Consider the following 18,731-nt stretch of genomic DNA (forward strand, 5'->3'; position numbering starts at 1 on the left):
TTTTCTTGGTACTGGGGACTGAACCCAGGGTTCTCAGGGACATTCTACCTCTGACCTACATCTCCAGAACTTTTTTTTTCCTTTTTCGGTACTAGGGATAGAACCTAGGGGCATTCTACCTCCGAGCTACACCCCCAGCCCTAGTTTTTATTATTTATTTATATTTTTTGCGGGTTTGGGGATGGAACCCAAGGGCATTTGACCTCTGAGCTACACCCCCTGCCCTATTTTTTTTTTTTTAATTCTTTATCTTGAAACCAGGTCTCACTGAGTTGCAGAGGGCCTCACTAAGTAGCTGAGGCTGTCCGTGAACCGCGATCCTCCGGTCTCAGCCTCCCAAATGCTGAGATTACAAGCGTGCGCCCCCATACCCGGCTTTATTTTTAAAGCAGGGTCTCACTGATTTGCAGAGGGCTTCACTAAGTAGCTGAAGCTGGTTGCAAACCTGTCATCCTCCTGTCTCGGCCTCCCAAGTACTGGGATTACAGGTGTGCACCACCACGCCTGGCTCACTTTTTATTTTTTACTTTAAAAAGAGTCTCGCTAAATTGCTGAGGGCCTCACTAAATTTCTGGCTGGTCTCAAACCCACGATTCTTCTGTTAAAGCCACCAAAGTACAGGACTTCACCCCTGCACCCAACTGAATGTAGGCAATGTTCATTGGTGTTATTTCCTTCCAAAAATGTACCCCCTCTTCATTCAACAAATACTAAGCATTGCAAATGTCACTGTAATGTGCTGGGGACATTAGAGCGAGAAAGGCACATTTCTTGCCCTCATAAGGCTTACAATGTAGTTTGTGCTCTTTGGTTTATATCCAAAGAAGCCTCCTCAAAAACCCCAAAAGTAAACTGATAGGTATTTCAGGTGGGTCCAAGGCTATCCTTGCCACCCCTCAGTCACACTTCGACGCCCTCCCAAGAAATGAAAGAGCTGAGTTTCTAGTAAAGGTAGAGGGGATACAGGGCTTGAAAACACTGCCAAGCTCTTAGTTCAACTGGCTGGGACCTGAGGCTCAGGCCTAATCTTCAGGGAAAGGGGTCGGGAGGGGGCAAGTGGTACGTAGCATCCAAGAAAATGACCAGGGTCCCGACGCTCGTGAAGATGATGAAAGTCCACAGGAAGAGGCGGTCTACTACCATGGCCACAAACTGCCAGTCCTCCTTCAGCTGTAGGTCGGCAGAGGAACACTTCTGAGCTCCAGGCCCAGACCCTCATGGAAGCCCGCCCCGCAGTCCCACACCGGATCCCGGTCTTTGCTCCCCGAGTCTAAGAAAGACGCAACGGAGATAGAGGGACCACGCGCTCGGAAAGGGGGCGGGAACAAAGAGGCAAACCTCCGAGAGCTGGGGGCGGGGCCTACTCTTGTGGGTGGGGCCACGATCGCCGAGGCCCCGCCCTACTCTACCTTCCTCCGACTTACTGCATCGTGGTCCTCCTGTTCCTGCAGCTGTCGGGCGATGTAGCTGATCGAGGAAACGACCTCCCGTAGTTCGGAAGGCAGGCTCATAGTCCGGTGTGGACCGTCGATAAATCGCCGCAGGTCGGGGGCAGACAGTTCAGGTTGAAATCTGGAAGAGGCGTGACTGGTCACGCCCCGGACCAGAACAGCCAGCCCGCATCCTACTCCAGCTGACGACTCCTACAACCTGCCGGTTCTTTTTTTTTTTTTTTTTTTTTTTTTCTTTTCTTTTTTCGGTACCGGGGATGGGAACCCAGGGGATTCTACCTCCGAGCTCTACCCCACAGCCCTATTTGTTATTCTTCGTTTTGAAACAGGGTCTAAACAGGCTCTCACTGAGTTGCAAAAGGCCTCACTATCTGAGGCTGGCTGCGAACCTGTGATCCTCCTGTCTCAGGCCCCCCAAATGCTAGGATGACAAGCGTGCGCCGCCACGGCCGGCTTACCCTGCCGGTCCTGAAAGCCTGAGAGGGCTCTTCCGCCAGCGGAGACCTCCCCAGCTTTCCTCAACTTCTTCCAACCCTCTAAGCTTTATTTGCCACCTTCCCGCAAAGCAAGCCCCGGAATGGGGTACTACAACTCCCATGGTGCTTAACCACAGCATCCTCAAGGATCAGGGGTTGCCGCCATCCGCAGAGCCTTCTGGGAACTGTAGTTCTCCCTCTCCCTTCCCTGTGAGTGGCGGGTGCAGTAAGTACTACCTGTTGGATTTGGGGAAAAGAAAATCATTGGGCGGCTTTCGGATAAAATATTCATCCATTCCCCGGCCCCAGCCACTTCCTGGAGAAGAGTGAGTGGGCTCCGGCAGCTGTTCTCGCTCGGGTTTGGGCCTCTTCAGCCCCAGGTACCGCGGGAGCTTGTTGATAAAGATCTGCAGTGGAGAAGAGGCTTATTGGAAGGGGTTCTCGTGCTTTCAAAAGACAAGTAAAGCAGACAGCCACCCCCGTTCCGTGTGCCCATTCTCATGCATGTGTACACATGGTCTCACGGAGCCACAAGGGAATGCAACCTGATAGTCTTGAGAGCTATTTAGTGGGTTTGGGAGGCATCCTGAGAGGTTTGAGAACTGTACCTATCCTTGAGAATGTTTCCCTGAGACAAAAGACAGACAGGCAGCATTGATGAAGAGAGTATGGGATCTATGAAATGATAACGAGAAGGTACAATTAATTGAGCAGCGTTTCAACACCCCGCAGGCCTTGGCGCTTCCATACCCCACCAGTAGCTATAGGTCTCCCTAAGGTCTGTACAGAGGAAGTTGGAGTTGGTGGAGGGAGAAATGATTCGGGATAAAAAGCCAAATGAGAGGATTGGGAGGAGGAAATGTCTCTTACCTGACGGACCCAAAAGGGCATTTGGTGTGTGTGGGGTGAGCGGTGGTGCAGATTCAGGACCACAACACTAAGGATGACGGAGAAGGTGACGAGGATCATGGTAAACATGAGATACTTGACAATGATGGGGACAGACAGAGACGTCTCAGGTACTTTGTCTGCCAGCAACAGCAGGAACACAGTAAGGGTCAGCAGGGCAAAGATTGAGAGTCCCATCTTCTCTCCTTGGAGGGCGGGGAGGAAGGCACAAGAATTAGGCTTTGCCAGAGGAAATCTCTGTGACCGTAATCAGTGGCCATGTTTCCAGCCAAATCAAAGATGAGCTTTTGGGAGGACCACTGCACGCGGAGCACTCACACATCCCTTCCTCCAGCCTGGACTTCTCTCAACCCCAGCCTCACATCCAAATGCTTGCTCAGCCTTTCCACTGCAGTTATCCAGTAAACATCTCAAATTTAACATCTCAAAGACCTAATTCTCAGCTGGACATGGTGGCTCACACGCCTGTAATCCCAGTACTTGGGAGGCCGAGAGGAGAGGATAGCGGGTTCGAGGACAGCCTCAGCAAGTAGTGAGATTCTCATCAACCTAATGAGACCCTGTTAAAAAAAAAAAAAAAAAAAAAAGCCCTGCATGGTAGTCCCAGCATTTGGGAGGCTGAGACAGAAGGATCTCAGTTCACAGACAGCCTCAGCCACTTAGTGAGGCCCTTTTCAACTCAGTGATACACTGTTTAAAAATAAAGAATAAAAAGAAATAGGGCTGAAGGTGTAGCTCAGAGGTAGAATGCCCCTGGGTTCCATCCCCAGTATTGAAAAAAAAAAAAAAAAAAAAAAAAGCTTGGAGGTAGAATGCTCCTGGGTTCCGTCTCCAATACTGCAAAGAACAAAAATTAATGGGAGGCTGAGATAAAAAGATAGCAGGTTCAAGGACAGCCTCAGCAAGTAGTGAGACTGTCAGAGGTAGAATGCCCCTGGGTTCAATCCCGTGCCACACACACACACAAATTACATACACATACATATGACACAAATGGCTTATTACATTGACCACCGTGGTCCCAGTCACCATTACATAAGTTCAGAATTACTATAAAGCCTTCCTAATTGAGCATGGTGGCACAGGCTTGTAATCCTAGTACTTGGGAGGCTAAGACAGGAGAATCACAGGTTCGTGGCCAGCCTTAACTACTTAGTGAGGCCTTCTACAATTTAGTAGGATCCTATTTCAAAAATAAAGGTTAAAAAATAGAGCTAAGTTTTTAAGTCGGAGCTCAGTGTCCCTGGGTTCAATCCTTAGTAAAAAAAAAAAAAAAAAAAAAAATACACAACACACAGAACACACACACACACACACACACACACACACACACACACACACACACACTATAAAACCTTCCTAACTAGTTTCTGCTTCATCCTTTGACTCCTGCTGACTGTTCTTAGTAGAACGGCCTGTTGATTTTTTGAGGGGAAAGGGTGGTATTTGGGATTGAACCCAATAACGTTCTACCTCTGAGCTATGTCTCCAACCCTTTATTTATTTATTTATTTATTTATTTATATTTTTATTTTTATTTGCAGTACTGGGGATAGAACCCAGGGGCATTGTACCTTTGAGCTACACCCCCCAGCCCTATTTTTTTTTTTTTTTTTTTTTTTTGTGGGTCTGGGGATGGAACCCAGTGGCATTCAACCTCCGAGCTACACCCCCTGCCCTATTTTTTATTCTTTATTTTGAAACAGGATCTCACTAAGTTGCAGAGGGCCTCACTAAGTAGTAGCTCAGGCTGTCTGCGAACTGCAATCCTCTAGTCTCAGCCTCCCGAATGCTGGGATTACAAGCGTGCACCACCATGCCCAACTAATTTTTTTTATAGTACTGCAGATTGAAACCCAAGGCGATTCTATCTTTTAGCTATACCCAGCCTTATTTATTTATTTATTTATTTATAATTTGCAGTACTGAGGATGGAATCCAGGGGCATTCTACCTCTGAGCCCCAACCCCAGCCCTATTTTTTATTTTGAAAGAGGGTCTCAGCCAGGCATGGTGGCGCACGCTTGTAATCCCCGTGCTTGGGAGGCAGAGACAGGAGGATCACGCAAGTTCGAAGCCAGCCGCGCGTGCTGGTTTAGGAGACCCTGTTTCCGAATAAAAATGTAAAAATAGGTCTAGGAGTGTAGCCCGGAGGTAGAAGGGCTTCCAGGAACCCCAGTACCACCAAAAAAAAAAAAAAAAAAAAAAAAAAAAAAAAAAAAGAAAGAAAGAAAGACAGAGGGTCTCAGCCGGGCATGGTGGTACATGCTTGTAATCCCAGCATTCGGGAGGCTGAGACCGGAGGATCATGATTCACGGACAGCCTCAACTACTTAGTGAGGCCCTCCATAATTTTTTTTTTTCGGGTCTTGGGATAGAACCCAGGGGTATTCGACCTCTGAGCTATACCCCCTGCCCTACTTTTTATTCTTTAATTTGAAACAAGGTTTCACTAAATTGTGGAGGGCCTCACTAAGTAGCTGATGTTGTCCAGAACTGCGATCCTCTGGTCTCAGCCTTCCGAATGCTGGGATTACAAGTGCACCACCACGCCCGGCTCGGCCCTCAGTAATTTAGTGAGACCCTGTTTCACAATAAAGAATAAAAAATAGGGCAGGGGGTGTAGCTCAGAGGTCGAATGCCCCTGAGTTCCATCCCCAGACCCGCAAAAAAAAAAAAAAAAAAAAAAAGAGAGAGAGAGAGAAAGAAAAGAAAAGGAAAGGAAAAAGAAAAGAAAGAAGGTCTCACTAAATTGCACAGGACCTCATTAAGTAGCGGAAACTGGCTATGAACCACAATCCTCCTGTCTCAGCCTCCCAAGCACAGGGATTACAAATGTGCACTGCCACGCCCGGCTTCCCTTTTTCTTTTTTTAAACTTGGGTCTCACTAGGTTGATTAGAGCCTCACTACTTGCTGAGACTTTCCTCAAACCTGCAATCCTCCTATCTCAGCCTCTTAAGTATTGGGATTACAAGCATGCGCCACCACACTTGGCTTTATTTTTTATGTTTTGATACTAGGGATTGAATCCAAGGACATTCTACCTCTGAGATACACCCTCAGCCTTATTTATTTATTATATATTTATTTATATTTATTTTTCAGTACTGGGGACTGAACCCAGGGGCATTCTACCTATGACCTATAACCCAGTCCATTTTTTTATTTTTTATTTGGAAACAGGGCCTCACTAAGTAGATGAGGTAGGGCATAAACCTGTGATCCTCCTGTCTCAGCCTCTTAACTACTGAGATTACAAGTGTGTGCCACTATACCCGCCCTATGTATGTATGTATGTATGTATGTATGTATGTATATATGTATGTATGTATGTTATGTTATGTTATTTATTTATTTATTTATTTTTGTGGTGCTAGGGATGGAGCCAAGGGACAGTCTACCTCCAAGCTATACCCCCAGCCCTATTTTTTATTCTTTCTTTTTAAAAAATTTTAAATGTTTTATTAGTGCATTGTAGTCATACATCTTAATGGGTACAAGATAGTGGAGGCACACATGCATACATCACCCAATTAGGCCTTACCCGAGTCCTGCCCTATTCCCTCCTCCTCCCTTATTCTCATGTTTAGCTTAGTGATTGACACTGATTTATTCTTTACTTTGAAACAGGGTCTCACTGGGTTGCAAAGAGCCTCACTAAATAGCTGAGGCTGACTGTGAACCCAGATCCTCTTGTCTCAGCCTCCTGAATGCTGAGATTATAAGTATGTGCCACCATGCCGGGCTTTCTTATTTATTTATATTTTTCAATACTAGGGATTGAACCCAGGGGCATTCAACCTCCAAGCTATATCCCCAGCCCTTTTTTCATTTTTTATTTTATTTTATTTTTTGTAGTACTTGGGTAGGAACCCAGGGGCATTCTACCCCTGAGCTACACCCCCAGCCCCTTTTTCTTTATTTATTATTTATTTTGTTTTATTTTATTGAGATAGTAGGAATGGAACCCAGGGGCATTCTATCTCTGAGCTATATCCTAGCCCTAATTTTGCTTGAAATCCCAGTACTTGGGAAGCTGAGACAAGAGAATCACAGGCTCATAGCCAGCCTCAGCAACTTAGTGAAGCCCTTCACAATTTAGTGAGACCTGCTTCAATATAATAATAAAAAAGATAAAATAGGGCTGGGTGTAGCTCAGAGGTAGAATGCCTCTGGGTTTCATCCCCAGTACCACAAAAAACAAACATAAAAAGTGAGGGGACTGAGGGCATAGCTCTTAAATACAGTGCCTCTTGGCTCAATCTTTAGTACCACCCAAAAAAACCCAAATTGTATCATTCATCATTCCTCTTTACTTCTAGAGTGGGGCACGGTGGCACAAGCCTGTAATCCCAGTACTTGGGAATCTGAGACATGAGGATCGAAGGTTCTTCAAGGACAGCCTTAGCAAGTAGTGTGACTCTCCTCAACCTAGTGAGACCCTGTTTCCAAATAAAATTTAAAAAAGAAATGGCTGGGGATATAGCTCAGAGGTAGAATTCCTCTGAGTTCAATTCCCTTTACCAAAAATTAAAAGATAAAAAGATTAAACCTGAGCCGGGTGTGGTGGCACACTCTTGTAATCCCAGCATTTGAGAGGCTGAGACAGAAGGATTTCAGTTTGAGGCCAGCCTCAGCTAATTAGTGAGGCCCTTTGGAACTCAGTGAAACCCTGTTTCAAAATAAAGAATAAAAAATAGGGCTGAGGGTGTACCTTGGAAGTAGAATGCCCCTGGGTTCCATCCCCAGTACTGCAAAAATAATAAATAAATAAATAAATAAAAAGATAAAACTTCTTAGTGGCTCTCCCTGCATAAAAGCAAAGTGCTGACCGTGGTCTAAAAGCCCTTCCTGTTACCTGACTTCTCCCCTCCTCCCGCCCCTTTGCTTATTTTGTTCAGTTACCCTGGCTTCCTCCCTGTTTCTTGAATATACAACTGACCCTCCCCCTGCAGGGCCTTTGCATTCAGTTTCCTTTGCTTGGCACATTTTTCTTCTAGATATGTACCAGGGTTGTTCACTTGCCCCTTTCAAGTTAAATCTTCCTTTTCAAAGAGGCATTCACTGGCATCCAAACTTTATTTTTTATTTATTTTGTGGTGCTATTAACCAAGCCCAAGGAAATCCTCATGCTAAGCAAGTGCTCTACCTCTAAGCTGCATCCCCAGCCCTGACATCCCCCACCTTTTTTTTTTTTTTTTTTTTTTTTTTTTGTGTGTGTGTGTGTGTGTGTAAGGTACAGGGGATTGAACATGCAGGTGTTCTACTTCCAAGCTCCATCCCCAGCCCTATTTTTTCTTTTGAAAACAGGGTATTGCTAAATTGCTAAGGTGTATGCCACTACTTCCAGATCTGAGTGTGAGTGTGTGTGTGTGTGTGGGTGTGGGTGTGGCTGTGTGTGGGTGGGTGCGCATGTGCGCGTGCACACGTGCGCTCTACCTCCAAGCTACACCCCCAGCCTTTTTATTTTTTGTTTTGGAAAAATAACCTAGCACTCTGGCTGGGTTACCAAGAGTCTTGCTAAGTTGGTGAGGATGTTCTTGAACCTGTGATCCTCCTGTCTCAACCTTCCAAGTACAAGGATTACAGGCATGCTCCACCACGCCTAGTTGACATCTTATTTATTTGTTTATTTATTATTTAATTTGTGATACTAGAGACTAAAGCCAGGGGCATTCTTTTTCTGAGCTACACCCCAAGCCCTTTATTATTATTTATTTATTATTTATTATTATTTTTTGTGGTAGTGGGGATGGAACCCAGGGGCATTCTGTCTCCAAGCTATACCCCTAGCCCTATTTTTTGTTCTTTATTTTGAAACAGGGTCTCACTGAGTTGCAAAGGGCCTCACTAAGTAGTAGTTGAGGCTGTCCTCAAACCACGATCCTTTTGTCTCAGCCTCCCAAATGCTGGGATTACAAGCATGCACCACCACTGCTCGGCTCCTTTTTATTGTATTTTTAATTAATTAATTATTTATTTATTTAGTGGTAGTGGGGGTGGAACCCAGGGGCATTCTACCTCCAAGCTACACTCCTAGCCCGATTTTTTATTCTTTATTTTGAAACAGTCTCACTGAGTTGCAGAGGGCCTCATTAAGTAGTAGCTGAGGCTGTCCGTGAACCTCGATCCTCCTGTCTCAGCCTCCCAAATGCTGGGATTACAAAGGTAGCCACCACACCTGACTCTTATTTTTTATTTGGAAACAAAAGGTCTTGCTCAATTGTTGAGGCTGGCCTCGAACCTATGATCCTCTTGTCTCAGCCTTCCAAGTACTGGGATTATAGGAGTGTACCACATGCTCAATGACTTTTATTATTTTTATTAATGTATTCCCTGTGCCTAGCACATTATAATCAACAAATATAGTCACATAAATGAATGAACCAACCGCTTGTAGCTTTTTCAGGAACAATATAGCAATTTTTTTTTTTTTTTTTTTTTTGGTGGTACTCGGGGTTGAACCAGAGGCTTTCTACCTCCGGGCTATACTCCCAGACCTTTTTTATATTTTATCTGGAAACAGGGTCTCACTAAGTTGCTGAGAGCCTCACGAAGTAGCTGAGGCTGGCTTCGAACCTGTGCGATCCTCCTGTCGCAGCCTCCCAAGCGGGGCGGGGTGGGGGGGGGTATTACAAGCATATGCCACCACGCCTGGCCACAATATAGCAATTTGAAGGATCTAGAAATGAAACAGTATACAAGGATATACCAAGGTGGCTGATTTCTTCCAGTGGCACACAAGAGACATTCACATTTCATGAAAGGTACTGAAATGAATAATCCTAAGGTTCATGCTACTTTAGTCCTGTAATATTGGGTCCAAAGAGTTGTCTTGTTCTAGAGGAATTAGTGTTACACTTGGAAGCATGTTCTAGAGCTATAGCACTGTCCTCTGAATAGAGACCTTGATGTCAGAGAGACAGAGAGCATATTTTGTTTTTGTTTTTGTGGTACTGGAGATTGAACCCTGGGGCATTCTACCTCTGAGCTATTCCCCCAGCCCTATTTTTTATTCTTTATTTTGAAACAGGGTCTCACTAAATGGTGGAGGGCCTCACTGAGTAGCTGAGGCTGGCAGAGAACCTGTGATCCTCCTGTCTCAGCCTCCCAAGCACGGGGATTACAAACATGCGCCACCACGCCCGGCAGAAAGCATGTTTTGTTTTTGTTTTTTGTTTTTTGGTGGTGGTGGTACTGGGAGTAGAACCCAGGGGCTTTATACCTCTGGGCTACACTCCCAGACCTATTTTCCATTTTATTTGGAAACAGGGTCTCACTAAGTTGCTGAGAGCCTCACTAAGTAGCTGAGGCTGGCTTCGAACCCGTGCGATCCTCCTGTCTCAGCCTCCCAAGCGCGGGGATTACAAGCGAGCGCCACCACGCCCGGCAGAAAGCATGTTTTGAATAGCAGATTTAAGGATACTGGGGCTCTGACCCGGGTTGGAGTGGTACTACTGCCACGCTCTGTGTATGAAACAAATGACTGAAACTCTCTCGGTCTCTTTATCCTCCTCTGTCAAGTGGGGATGACAATTCAGTACTTAACCTCGAAGCATTATAGCAAAGATTAGAATTGAATACATGCGACACATTAATTGTATGACCTTATAGCAAATGCTCAAAAACGGGAAAAAACAGAACCAAACACACAAACAAGAACCACACGCTTACGTAGTACTTACTGGGCCCAGGTATAGTTTTATTAACTGCATCGGTCCTCAGAATAATTCCTATGCAGTCAGGACAACTGTTGTCCCCATTTTTGTAATAGGAAATTGAGACACACAAATTAAGGAATCTTCACAGGATTACTGTTAACTACAGTATGCTTCCTCTTCAAAAAACTGCTATTATTTCCCAGGAAAACAGAAAATCAAGGCACTAGCAGAGGAGAAGCTTGATAGGAATAGGAGATTTGGCTCAGCCTAGAGGCGTTTGGTTGGTCAGAGAAGTAGCTTGTGTGTGTTGCTGGGGATGGAATCCAGGGGCATTCTACTTCTGAGCCACATCTCCAGCCCTATTTTATTTTTTCATTTTTCTTTTTTTTCATTTTTTCTTTTTGCAGAACTTGGTTTTGAACCTATGGGCATTCTACCTCCAAGCTACATGCCCAGTCTGATTTTTTTTTTTTTTTTTTTTTGTAGTACTGAGGTTCCTGGAAGCCTTTCTACCTCCGGGCTACACTCCCAGACCTGTTTTATACTTTTTTTTATTTTTGGAAACAGGGTCTCTTAAGCCAGCACGGCTGGCTTCAAACCTGCGCGATCCTCCTGTCTCTGCCTCCCAAGCTCAGGCATTACAAGCCTGCGCCACCACGCCCGGCTTTTATTCTTTATTTTTGATACAGGTTCTCACTAAGTTGCAGAGGGCCTCATTAAGTAGCTGAGGCTGGCCGCGAACCTGTGATCCTCCTATCTCAGCCTCCTAGACACTGGGATTACAAGTGTGTGCCACCACACTCAGCTTATACTTTCATTTTGAAAGAGTCTCACTAAATTGCAGACAGCCTAAATTACTGAGGCTGGTCTTGAACTTGCAATCTTCCTGTTTCAGCCTCCCAAGTACTGGGATTACAAGCATGCCCCACCCCACCCTGCCAAGGCCAGGTTTCTTTTTGTATATATGTATGGTACCGGGGAGGGGTTGAACCCAAGGGTGTTCTACTTCTGAGCTACACTTTAGCCTTTTTAATTTTTTTATTTTGAGACAGGTGGCCTCAAACCCATGACCCTCCTGTCTCAGTCTCCCAAGTGCTAGTATTACAGGCGTGCACACTGCACCTGCTAGGAGGCTGGGACTCTAAAGAGGAGTTCAGAAGTCACTGGGTGAAGGCAAGCCAGCAGCAGAGGGGTTGTCAAGCTTGATGTTGGGTCTACTTCGTAGCAAGGAAAGCCTGGGATTGCTGAAGCCCAATCCATGGTGATTGGGAAAACATTTGTCTGGATTAAGGGTAAAGAGGAAGAAGCAGAACTAAAGAGAAGGAGGGCTGGGGCCTTCCCCTTACCTGCATCTGGTGGCAGGTAGAACACAAAGATGGCCAGGAGAGTGATGAGGATGCATGGGGCAATGACGTTGACCAGGTAGAACAGAGGTTTCCTTCGGATGATGAGGTAGAAGGTGACTTCCTGGCGTTGTCCTTCCCTCCCTCCCCTAGGAGCCCCTGGAGGCTGGATTAGCCGAGAGGGCTTGTGGATAATCTCCCATTGGCCATTCTCTGGGGAGGAAGGGAGCAGAAGGGGACACCAATGTGGGAGCTGTCCTGGTCAGTGCCAGGTGTGCAACACTGTACTGGGTAGCCCATCTCTAAGTTAAATCTCACTTTCCAGGTTTGTTTCTTTGGCTTTTTTTTTTTTTTTTTTTTTTTTTTTTTTTGTACTGGGGATGGAACCCAGGGGCATTCTAACTCTGAGTGACACCCCCAGCCCTAATTTTTTTTTTTTTGCAGGTCTGGTGATGGAACCCAGGGGCATTCTACCTCCGAGCTACACCCCCTGCCCTATTTTTTATTCTTTATTTTGAAACCGGGTCTCACTGAGTTGCAGAGGGCCTCACTAAGTAGCTGAGGCTGTCCGCAAACTGCGATCCTCTGGTCTCAGCCTCCCGAATGTTGGTATTACAAGTGTGTGCCACCACACCCGGCTCCTATTTTTTTTTTTTTATTCTTTATTTTGAAACAGGGTCTCACTGAGTTGCAAAGGGCCTCACTAAGTAATAGCTGACACTGTCTGCAAAGTGATCCTTCCTGTCTTAGCCTCCTGAATGCTGGGATTACAAGCATGTGCCACCATACCCAGCTACTCTCTACCATTTAATTTTTTTTTTTTTTTTTTTTTTTTTTTGGTGGTACTGGGGTTCCTGGAAGCCCTTCTACCTCCGGGCTACACTCCCAGACCTATTTAATATTTTTTTAAATTTGGAAATAGGGTCTCTTAAACCAGCGAGGCTGGCTCCGAACCAGCACGATCCTCCTGTCTCTGCCTCCCAAGCATGGGGATTACAAGCGTGTGCCACCACGCCCGGCGCTTTAATTTTTTTTAAATTTTGAGACAGGGCCTCGCTAAGTTGCTGAGGTTGGCCTCAAACCTGTGATCCCCCTGCCTCATCCTCCCAAGTACTGGTATTACAAGTTTGCATCACCACACTTGGTTCTCTGTAAAGTGCTGATAGTCACACACATCTTGCTGACCCCACTGGGTTACATGGGGCATCACTGACAAGAGTTTATCAGACTGTTCCAAACTAGAAATCAGAAAACCTGTGGATGTGGAAGCCATCCACCCCACTCACCAATGAAGGTCCCTTCGTGAATGTAGATTTCCTGCCTCTCTTTGCCATCAGGTCCCAGGCCTGTCTGCAGGCTGACCTCTGAGCTGTCATAGCTGTAAGAACTAAAGACCATGGTGCAGTTCTGCCAATCGAAGGGGAAGTAGGTGACCTGGATGAAAGGGAAAGCCATGCTAGCTGCCAGAAAACTGATCAAGGCTGGGGGAGTTTGAAAGGTCACTGGGGAGGTCGCAGCTTATCAACCAAAGGAATAGGGATCATCAAAGGAGGTCACAGGGAAGTGGAGTCACAGTGGGATGGAAGGGTTCTTAGCAGGGGCCATTTGGGAATGTAGGAGGGTCACCTAGGAAGACCGGAAGTCAAGAAAAATGAACAGAGGGAAAGACACTCGATGAAAAACCAGGACAGAGGAGGGAGATGAGGTCATAGGAGATAATGGAGGAGGGGTGGGAGGCCCTGGGGAGTCAGGATGTCTGGGGAGAGGGAGGGTTTCTAAGAGCTCCTGGGCTCTGAAACCTGGATGCTGCAGCTGCTTCGATAGAGGCCCGGGGGCTGCCAGCGAACGGAGCCATCGAAAGACACCACGACGTTAATGTCCAGAGCGACGTCAAAATTTCCATCATTGCTGTAGAAGAAGGGTACTCTCATCTGGGACGGGGAACCGTCCTCCAGCCCCCGACACGCACCCTCGCTTTGGTAGAGCCTACTTGTTCAGTAGCACCACGTCAGGCAGCCACACGGATTCCGACGAGATGCGGAGCAGATCGATGCCCTCGTACTCCGCGGGGTCCCAGCTCAGCCTGTAGTCTGTCCACTCCTAGAGAAGCACAGGCTGAGGGGCTGTTCGGAGCTGAAAGCCCAGTTAGGGAGCAGAGGAGGAGAACCGCACAGGCACTCCTCTGCCACTCGCTAAATTCAGACCCCACCCCCGTTCAATTTTTTTGTATTTATTTTTGGCACTGGGGATTGAACCCAGGGACATTGATTGTTTAGTCATTTTTGATACTGGGGATTGAACCCAAAGGCATTCTACCTCTGAGCTACACCCGCAGCCCTATTTTTTTTGGGGGGGGGTCTGGGGATGGAACCCAGGGGCATTCGACCTCCGAGCTACACCCCCTGCTGTATTTTTTGTTCGTTCTCTCTCTCTCTCTCTCTCTCTCTCTCTCTCTCTCTCTCTCTCTCTCTCTCTCTCTCTCTCTCTCTCTTTCTTTGTGGTACTGGGGGTGGAACCCAGAGGCTTTCTACCTCCAGGCTATACTCCCAGCCCTATTTTATACTTTATTTGGAAACAGGGTCTCACTAAGTTGCTGAGAGCCTCACTAAGTAGCTGAGGCTGGCTTAGAAACTGTGTGATCCTCCTGTCTCAGCCTCCCAAGCGCAAGGATTACAAGCGTGCACCACCACGCCTGGCTTATTATTCTTTATTTTGAAACAGGGTTTCAAAATAAAGTGAGGTTTAGCCTCACTAAAGAGCTGAGGCTGTCCCCAAACCACAATCCTCCAGTCTCTGCCTCCTAAATGCTGGGATTACAAGGGTGAGCTACCATGCCTGGCTCTCAGTCCTTTTTATTTTTTATTTTGAAACATGGTCTTGCTGAATTGTTTGGGCTATTTTTTTTTAAATTTGGGATAGAAACCAGCTGCATTCTACCTCTGAGCTACAGCCCCCAGCCCTATTTTTTTTAATTCTTCAGTTTGAAACAGGGTTTCACTGAGTTGCAAAGGGCCTCACCAGTAGTTGAGGCTGTCCTTGAACCTCGATCCTCCTGTCTCAGCCTCCCAAATACCAGGATTACAAGCACACACCACCACACCGGGAGGGACTATGTTTTTTTAATTTTGAAACAGGGTCTCACTAAATTGCTGAGGCTGGCCTTGAACTTGCAATCCTCCTGTCTCAGACTTCCAAGTACTGGGATTACAGTTGTGTGCCACCACACCTAGACAAATATATATATATATATATATATATATATATATATATATATATATATATATATTCTTAGCAGGGTGTGGTGGCACACACTTGTAATCCCAGCATTTGGGAGGCTGAGAAAGGAGGATCCAGGTTCGCAGACAGCCTCAGTTACTTAGTGAGGCCCTTTGCAACTTAGTGAGACCCTGTTTCAAAATAAAGACTAAAAAATAGGGCTGGGAGTATAGCTCAGAGGTAGAATGCTTCTGTGTTCCATCCCCAGTACCACAAAAATAAAATAAAATAAAAATAAAAAATAAATATACATATTCTTATTGGATTGAATATTCAAGGAAATTGTAAAAGTAAGCCAGATATGGTAGCACATGATTTTGTAATCTCAGTACTTGGGAGGTGGAGACAGGAGGATCGCAGGTTGGTAGCCAGCCTCAACAACTTAGGGAGGCCCTGTGCAACTTAGTGAGATCCTGTTTCAAAATAAAAAATAAGCCAGGGGTGGTGGCACATGCTTGTAATCCCAGCATTTGGGAGGCTGAGATAGGAGGATCAGGGTTCAGGGACAGCCTCAGCTACTACTTAGTGAGGCCCTTTGCAACTCAAGTAGACTCTGTTTCAAAATAAATAATTAAAAATAGGGCTGGGAGCCGGGTATGGTGGTGCAAGCTTTTAATCCCAGCATTAGGGAGGCTGAGACCGGAGGATCGCGGTTCGCGGACAGCCTCAGCTACTTAGTGAGGCCCTCTGCAACTTAGTGAGACCATGTTTCAAAATAAAGAAAAAAAAATAGGGCAGGGGGTGTAGCTCAGAGCTTGAATGCCTCTGGGTTCCATCCTCAGACTCACACAAAAAAAATTTTAAAAATAAAAAATAAAAATAAGGCTGGGTATGTAGCTCGAAGATAGAATGTTCCTGGGGTTCCATCCCCAGTACGGCAAAAAATAAAAATAAAAAAATAAATAAATAATAAAGTAAGGCTGGGGGTGTAGCTCAGAGGTAGAATGCCCCTGGGTTCAATCCCCAGTACCACAAAAAGTAGATAAATAATCGTGAAAGCAAGATGGATGTGGTGGCGCACGCTTGTAATCCCAGTATTTGGAAAGCTGAGACAGGAGTATAACGCTGGTTCGAAGCCAGCCTCAGCTACTTAGTGAGAACCTTTTCCAAATAAAATATAAAATAGGTCTGGGAGTAGAGCCTGGAGGTAGAAAGTCCCTGGGTTCGACCTCCAGTACAAATTAAAAAAAAAAAAAAAAAGAAAGAAAGAAAGAAAAGGAAAAAAAAGAAAAAAAGAAAGAAAGAAAGCAGCAGGACACCGTCTCCCACCCAGGGGTCTCCATACCAGGTCCAAGTACACTTTTGTGCTCAACTCTTCATCCTTCTCGTTCTAGAACGGAACAATTTAAAGGGCAGAGACAAGTGAGATGGGGAGAAATGAGGCCGGTCAAACGCTCCCTGGGAACTCTGCCTCCTTTTCCTGAGGCCCATTCTCTTGGGTCCGAGCCCCACCTCCTAGCGGATGAGTTGTTTAAGCCCAGTTTCTACCTCAGGAACACTTTCCTGCTGTCTACACTCTCTGCCAGTTAACCCACTAGGCTCCCCCCCCTCCCCGGCCCCCGCCACGCCAACCCCTGTCCCGGAACTATCCCAGATCCGCTGACCGCTCATAATCCATCCAGCCCTGAATTTCCACCCGCAGCTGTTTATTGACCCGTTGGGCACCAAGCTCCACCCCACCCTGTCAAAACCTTAGGCGGCTCCGCCTCCAGATCCTCCCCACTGCCGGTCCCGCAGCCCCAGCCCCACTTCAAGGTCCGCCCAGAGGAGGGGTTATCATCTACCTGCCTCTAAATACTGGGCTGTCCATAAGCCACGCCCACAAACCTGTTCATTGGCCGAATTTCTACCCAATCTCCGCTCAAGGCTGGTCTATCGCTCAGCTTGCCTCGCTTCAAGCCCCGCCCCTGTCTGCCTATTGGCCCGGCCTTTCCCAAAGCCACGCCCCCGGCCGGTGCCCAGGCCTGACCTCCACCCCTCGCGGGCGCCCTCACCAGGCTGATGAGTTGCGCCAGGGTGAGGCCAATGCTGACCCCGACGCGGTCTCCCAACCCGCGAGCCGGCCGCACGGAACTATCGTAGCCCGAGAAAAGTTTCTTTCGGAGTCGACCCTCTATCTCCGATCCTCGGGCGCCTGTGGTAGGAGAGCGTTAAGTGAAGCCCTGGTGCCAGGCCACGACCGCTGCCCCTGTCACTGCCTCTTCGGGGTCCAGACTTACCTGGGGCGAGCGGCGCCCCCAGGACCCCCAGAAGCAACAGCAGCGCTCCCGGGGCCATAGCCTGGCCGCCGTCGCTCAGCGAGTTCTGAGACCGCCTGGGGCAGCCAGCGCGGGGGAAGTGACGAGGCGCCCAGGAATGTGCACCTGTTGTTGGGGGGCAGGCGCCAGCCCACCCGCCCCGCCCCTGAGACTTGGTCCCGCCCCGAGCAACTGTAGCTGGCTGCCACTCACAGAACACAAGACACTTCGGTTGTATAAATCATCTTTAATTGAGAAAGCGTGGTTGGAGACCCAGTCTCCTGGGAGCAGAGCCAGGAGATGGGTGGAGCCTGAGCAGGGTTTATGTGGGTGAGGGGGTCATCCACCCCTTTGCAACAAGCCAAAAGTAAAAGAGCCTGAGGAAAACTGACCTGCCTCTGAGCACTAGCCCCTCCCGTGGGGTCTCCTCAGACTATCCCGCCCAGGTATAAGATGCCTCCCTCCTAATTCACTAGTGGGTTCCCGGTCTTATCTAGGCCCACCACTAGCTCTCCATGTTTTTTCAGAAAAACCTAGTCGGGCCCTTTTTGGGTACCTAAAACCCAGCTGAGGTTATGTAAGATAGAACAAGTTCTGTTCACTTAGAAGCTCTGGGGGTATATGAGGTCTCCAGCCCAAGAGGCCTCACCCTCCTTGGTCTGACTTGTAGGGGAGAGAGGTGGGACTTATTGCTGAGTTGGGGTATCTTCACTTGGGGAGGGGCATCAAGTTATATCTCATTTGTTCTTTCTATTATAGACCCATTTCCCTAGAAACCTCAGCTTTAAAGGGGGCCTGGAAGGAATTCCTGCTGAGGTAGCTAAGTGTTCATGTCCCCCTAACCCAGACACAAGTTTAATCATACCATGGTTTTGGCTCCTTTCCCCTCCCAGTTTCCCTGCCATAAGCCAGGGAGCCTTCCAAAATTCTTCTGCCCTTCCCCAGACTGTTTCCCTGGCAGGACCCCAGCTGGGTTGCAGGAGCTATAAACTACATGTAAAAATAAGGTTAGCATTCTACATGGAAGAATAGGATTTTTAGAAAATTATCTAGGAAAAGAAGTGGTTTTTTTATTCAACCAGAACTAATTAGTTCTTTGTGAAGCATAGTTGGGTCCTTTCCAGAGCTCACTGTTAATAGGTATCATTAGAGAAGGTGAGAGGGTGGGTCTAGAACTTAGACTCTAGAGCAAAAATATGGCTATATAGGCCCCAGTTCCATCCTGGAAAGAAGGGCTAAGAGTCATGGTCTACGACCTAGAGCTGAGATTCAGGAGGAAGTATGGCTCTATAAAGGTCTAGAACACCATGCTCTAGAACTGGGTGTCTCTGGGATAAGAAGGTTAAAACTGTGGTGATCTGAAACTGGTCCCATTTC

General features: G+C 47.0%; 1 protein-coding gene across 2 annotated transcripts; it reads right to left on the reverse strand.

The window, feature by feature from the left end:
* Window positions 1–1,029: 1,029 nt before the first annotated feature.
* Window positions 1,030–17,394, reverse strand: CHRNB1 (cholinergic receptor nicotinic beta 1 subunit; the record flags this gene model as incomplete). 2 transcript variants are annotated; one of them, XM_080713106.1, is made up of 11 exons in its annotated part: window positions 1,030–1,170; window positions 1,425–1,572; window positions 2,165–2,334; window positions 2,798–3,021; window positions 11,845–12,054; window positions 13,128–13,275; window positions 13,641–13,749; window positions 13,832–13,941; window positions 16,403–16,447; window positions 17,112–17,251; window positions 17,337–17,394. In XM_080713106.1, 11 exons carry the CDS (start codon window positions 17,392–17,394, stop codon window positions 1,030–1,032), a joined length of 1,503 nt encoding a protein of 500 aa, XP_080569232.1. The 2 variants fall into 2 exon arrangements, with proteins under 2 accessions (XP_080569232.1, XP_080569233.1); XM_080713107.1 differs by lacking the exon at window positions 16,403–16,447.
* Between the last annotated feature and the right edge of the window lie 1,337 nt (window positions 17,395–18,731).

The sequence above is a fragment of the Muscardinus avellanarius genome (genome assembly GCF_963383645.1).
Source record: "Muscardinus avellanarius genome assembly, chromosome: 16".
Lineage (NCBI taxonomy): Eukaryota > Metazoa > Chordata > Mammalia > Rodentia > Gliridae > Muscardinus > Muscardinus avellanarius.